General features: G+C 35.6%; 1 protein-coding gene across 3 annotated transcripts; it reads right to left on the reverse strand.

Moving 5' to 3' along the window:
* Window positions 1–1,228: 1,228 nt before the first annotated feature.
* On the reverse strand, window positions 1,229–5,271 carry LOC104225421 (inositol transporter 4). 3 transcript variants are annotated; one of them, XM_009777203.2, is made up of 8 exons: window positions 5,147–5,258; window positions 4,178–4,250; window positions 3,971–4,096; window positions 3,728–3,798; window positions 3,303–3,638; window positions 3,102–3,209; window positions 2,385–2,996; window positions 1,229–1,903 (listed from the first exon to the last, which is right to left on the reverse strand). In XM_009777203.2, exons 2-8 carry the CDS (start codon window positions 4,182–4,184, stop codon window positions 1,427–1,429), a joined length of 1,737 nt encoding a protein of 578 aa, XP_009775505.1. In that variant the 5' UTR covers window positions 4,185–4,250; window positions 5,147–5,258; the 3' UTR covers window positions 1,229–1,426. The 3 variants fall into 3 exon arrangements, with proteins under 3 accessions (XP_009775505.1, XP_009775504.1, XP_070001831.1); XM_009777202.2 differs by lacking the exon at window positions 4,178–4,250 and having other exon boundaries at window positions 3,971–4,177; window positions 5,147–5,271; XM_070145730.1 differs by having other exon boundaries at window positions 3,971–4,250.
* Window positions 5,272–5,559: the final 288 nt, after the last annotated feature.

A 5,559-nucleotide genomic window follows, 5' to 3' on the forward strand; every position in this document is an offset into this window, starting at 1 on the left:
ATCCTTCCCTCCAAGAACTTCCCACCTTGCTCTTGGGGAGACTCGAACTCACAACCTCTTGGTTGGAAGTGGAGGTTGCTTACCATCAGAGCAACCCTCTTGTCTCTCAAGACCGATTTACACAAATGTTCCTTCCTTTTAAAGGCAATTGTTTAGATTTTGTTTTAAAAAGTTTTACAAATATAGCCTTTAAAAGTTACCTTTTGGACGTTAGACTCAGTCACTGAGATATAATGTTCGCTCATTTAATTTTCAATTTGCTCATAAAACATTAGATTATGATCTAATATTTGCAATAACTTAAAAAAATTTAGAATGTGATCCTACGTTTTCTTATAAGATTTTCAGTTTGCTCAAAAAGGATCTTTAGACCGACATCTAAAAGGCCCATCAATTGCAAGAGAAATAAAAGGTAAAAATAGCACGGTATAGTCAGTTTTCGGACTGGTCATTCAAAAATAGTCAGCGTTTACCAAGTCAATGAAAAATAACCACTATTTTGCTGAACTGGTATACTTTGTTGGCTCCAGTATAATATACCGAAGATTGAAGCACTGGTGCTCCAAACTCCGGTATATTATGATGGACCAGTATACTTGCTGGAACTCTAGTATAATATGCTGGAGTTCAAGTATACTTATACTGGAACTCCAACATAATATATTGGCGTATTTTTCGGGTTTTGAACAGTGTTTTCGCTCAGATTTATCGTTACATGAAAAGTGGCTAAATTTCGATTACTTTTGAAACTGGGCTATATTTGAACAAGCAATTGTAAATCTGGCTATTTTTGAATCTCCCAAATAAAGAGGTCATGCACTAAACAACAACTATAAAAGAAAGGCAGAAATGACACCAGGCTGTCATTCTAAAGGGCTACTATTTAAAAATTAGTCGGTGCGTCCTGAATTTCAGTTTTCCGACACAAAGTCCTGAAGCTAAGATTTTTAGTTCAAATTAAAAAAAAAATAACTACCGACTAATCCCTAAATAGCAACTTTAAAAATGGCTATTTTGTACTTTCCCCTATAAAAAGGGACAACCGGCAAGAACATAAAAGATTAGGAAAATTCAGATGATAAAACAAAATGACACTTTGCCTGTGAAATGTGAATTTTCACGAGTGGAATCTGAGAAGCGTAGAGTGTACGCAACCACCTAAGTACTCGCAATAAATAGTAACAACAACAAGATATTAAGGAAGCGAAATAAAGATATCTAGAGCATATAAAACAAAATGTACTTTGGCATTTGAAATGTCTAATTGAAAAACCAAAATGTTCTACTCTCTGATCATCTACACTATAAAACAGTAACTTGAACAATCAGAGATCTTCACTTGCATATTGTAGTAGAGCTTATTTTTCGCCATAATCTATAAATATGGGACTAATTACCAGCAAAAAATGTCACACTGAATTGAACTTTAGCTTGCATCTGCTGTCTTTTCGCTCGTTTTCTTGCGAAATAACTTTGGTTTATAGCCTTTCTCAAGCATCTTCTCAACTTCCTCGAATTGCAGACCTTTCGTTTCGGGTACCAGAAAGAAAATAGCGACTAAGCCAATTGCAGAGAATCCAGCAAACAAAAGGAATGTACCAGCAGAACCAATTGCCTCCGTTAAAGTCAAGAACGACTCGCTCACTATAAGGTTAGATACCCAATTAGAAACGGCCGCTATACCACCACCAATACCTCTGTATCGTAAGGGGTATATCTCAGAGTTGACGATCCAAGGCGCTGTTCCCATTCCTGGAGAGTAGGATATGATGTACAATCCGAGAAGCAACACTGCAAAGAATCCGAATTTACTAGGACAACCTTTTGTGTACCATGCACGCTTTTCTGATCGGCATAAACCTCTAACGTCATCATTTAGAGCCAAGCATGCACCAGGATGATACTGAATCAAAGAAAATTATTGTCAATGCCAATACTAAATACGCGAAAAAAGAGAACAAAAAGCGAAACATGACAATTTAATGCAATTAGGAGGAAACCAAAACGCACAATTGCGTACACAAGATTTAGTGTAAGCAGTGTCGGTCTACTGTTACAATTTGAGTTGTAGGCCGGTTTGAGTTTGGGATTGTCGGGTTCTAAACCTTTACTTCATGTCTTAAATTGACATTTACTGTATAATTTGGCGTATTGTATATATGAACATACTGTTAGTTAGAAAAATATTATAACACCCTATATGAAATAGTAAAATTTTCCGGCAAAGCAATGTCGGATGACACCTCAGGGTATAAGGTTTCTCCGTTAGTAAAAAAGCATACTGCCGTACTGATTTGGATAAACATAACAAGGATTTGACAATAATACCAAAGGGAATTAGTTAATAAATGCGTCAGTCAGGACGTAAAACCAACAAAACTTACTTTGTTGTTTCCATTAGAGCAGAAAGCACAATCTGAGGAAGACTGCAAGCAACTCATACAGTTCCAGGACAATGCATCGGGAGCTTTTAGAAATGCCGAGCATGTGGAATTTGATCCAAAGTGATTGGATTCAAAGGCACTAATCGGTGGGGCATGTGAAGAAGCTTGCATGAAGAGCACAGACAATACCACTAGGCATGCTATGATACCAAACATGGAGACAATCATCAACCTCCTCCTCCCGAATCTGTCGACAAAACACATACTCACAATGGAACCGACAGCATTGAGACCAGATGTTATGAGCGAGAGTGCTAAAGCTGTCTTGTTAGAAGCAAATCCAGCCAGTTGTACAATCGTCGGACTGTAATACATGACCGTGTTTATTCCGACAAATTGTTGTGCCACTTGGACTGTAATACCGGCATAGAGACCACGACGAACAACAGTGTTGCTAAAAGCACTCTTGACTTTTGAGAAAATACCAGCGCCAAGGAATTGAGTATCAGCCTTCTCTGCTTCAATGGAAATCTCCAAAGCTTTCATCTCATCTTCAACTTCATGAGCCGGATATATCTTCTCTAATATAGCCCTCGCTTCGTCCTTTTTGTTCTGCACAAAACGTCAAAGGTCATGGAAAATGAATTATGGCAATGAGATGAAAAATTCTTCAAATTTTCTGCTAAAAAGAGAAAATTAAACAGGCAATCAGCCTACCTCTCTATACAACCAACGAGGTGACTCGGGGAGGGATAGCATTAGGAAAAATTGAATCAAAGCAGGAACTCCAGCTACCCCGAGCATCCATCGCCAAGTTCCTTTGGTCTAAAAGTATTCACAGAAATCAGTTAAAGTTCCAAATGATATAAACAATTCCAATAGGATAAAAAACAGCAAAAAAGATTCAACATGTATTACCCTGGTAAATGCTAAGTTGATAAGATAAGATAAAAACTGTCCACCCGTAATTAGCAGACCATTCGTGCTAACTAAAGCTCCTCTAATCCGAGCTGGGGAAGCTTCTGAGATATAAAGTGGAGATGTCATGGAAGCCATTCCAACTCCTAAACCGACGAGTACTCTTCCGATAATTATCACCCACGGTGCTGGAGCAACTGCCATAACGATTGCACCAACAAAGAACAAGATATCTGCTAAAAGAATTGATTTTCTCCGACCGTACTTGTCATTAAACCAACCACCAAATCCTGCCCCAAAAATTGCTCCTGCAACCGCCATGCTAACTATGGTTTCCTACATTGTTTTGAAAAAAAAAACATATTATTCTGTTTTCACAATATAATCAAACTGAATTGATATATAAAGCAGAGTAAATCACTTACTTGCAACCAAGTATGCTTATCAACGGCTTTGAAATCATCCCGAATATAAAGCAATGCACCAGAAATCACACCTTGTTTGCAAGAAAATCACATACAACCAAAATTTGAAATTAATAAGCGACAAAGAAACTTCATTAATACTGAACTTAACAATAATTTACATCTTATCGCTCCAACTTATTGACAAAGGTTTTATCGGCAACAAAGTATCAAAAGTTGGTATTAAAAGAAGTTGTTGTTTACCGGTATCATAACCAAACAGCAACCCTCCAATGCCAGCAGAAAAGGCGAGACGCATGATGTAAGGTGTTTTCCATGACGTCCTCCAACATTCTGTAAACTCCGTCTTATCCGCTTTGTGAGGACCGCCTTCCATAGTATACCGGTATCAATCTAGTTTTCTGCTATGCTTAAAAAGAATTCACAAGAGAAATTTTCACAGCAAATTACCTGCCATCAACAAACGACTCGCCTTTTAAAGCTAAATCACATTCATTATCCAATACAATTTTCATCCAAGTTGCTGGAGGATCAAATACATTCATTAATACAAATTGCAAAAAAGTAGCACTAGGACTAAAAAAGAAAGATTCTTGATCTGTTAATTAATATTAATTTCTGAAAGATGCATTGATTCTGGAATAAAAAGGGAACAACTTTAGCACAAAAAATTTAACCAATTTGTACAATGGATATACTGATTGAGACATTTCATATGCCAAATTATCTAAACAAGGCAAAAACAAAAGGCAAATACCAGTTCTATATATACAGAAACATAAATTGTCACTGTTTTCTTATTTATAAACAAAAAAACCATTGATTCTATTGCCAACTCATGAATTCAGTATCCACTTATCTAGACTTAATTCTTTGGTCTAACACATCAAAAAAAAAAATTGTTTTTTTGGTTTCTCATCAGGTGTCCTATGTCCGATGTCCGGTACCCGCATTGGAGCCCAACTATATCCGGATTCGCGCCGCCTAGGGCCCCATTCGAGAGAAGCACTCCCTACCAAGGATTTTTCCATACCCGGGCTCAAACTCGAGACCTCTAATTATATGATTAAGGGAAGAGGAGCCCCATCCATCCGCTGCACCATATCCTTTCATGGTGAATACATAAAAAATTAATCCCATACAGAAACATAAATATTTTATATAGATTGATTATTCATACCATTAATATTAATATCTTGAGAATAAACAAGAATGCCAATGAAAAAAATCAGATCAAAGAAAATAAATTATACCATCATGCATCAACAAAAAAAAGTGGAAAACTTAAGAATAAAATTTATAAGATTAAAAAAAAAACAATGACAATTAAGATTGAGAATTAAAACAAGAAAAAAAACAGTGTATAATTTTCATGCAAAACCAAACTTGAAAAACAAAAGAAAACAGAAAATTTAGTACCTAAGTGAAACTGTCAAACTCTGTCACTTATTTTTTCAAACTTCAGTAGTTTTTTTTCTCAAAGAGTCCAAACCCCACGCCCTGTTTTTCAACTTTGTTGATAAGAAAGAATAAGATATAAAGTGAAGGTATGGACATATATATATATATATATATATATATATATATATAGTAACCGAAGTCAAAAAGGGAAGAGTATAAAAGAGAGATTTTGAGTCAAATCTGTTGAGGATTTTATGATATGTTTATCCTTTAGTTTAAATCCTTGTAGGATTGTGATTTCAATTATGGTAGTATTAAATTAACTTTAATTTTTTTTCCTTTAAGACTATAATAATTTCAAATTTCAAATGTACTAGTAATTAATTAATGTGGAATTAGATAAAAATAAAAATTGCAAGAAGTTACTAGAT

The sequence above is a fragment of the Nicotiana sylvestris genome, chromosome 5 (genome assembly GCF_000393655.2).
Source record: "Nicotiana sylvestris chromosome 5, ASM39365v2, whole genome shotgun sequence".
Taxonomy (NCBI): Eukaryota; Viridiplantae; Streptophyta; class Magnoliopsida; order Solanales; family Solanaceae; genus Nicotiana; species Nicotiana sylvestris.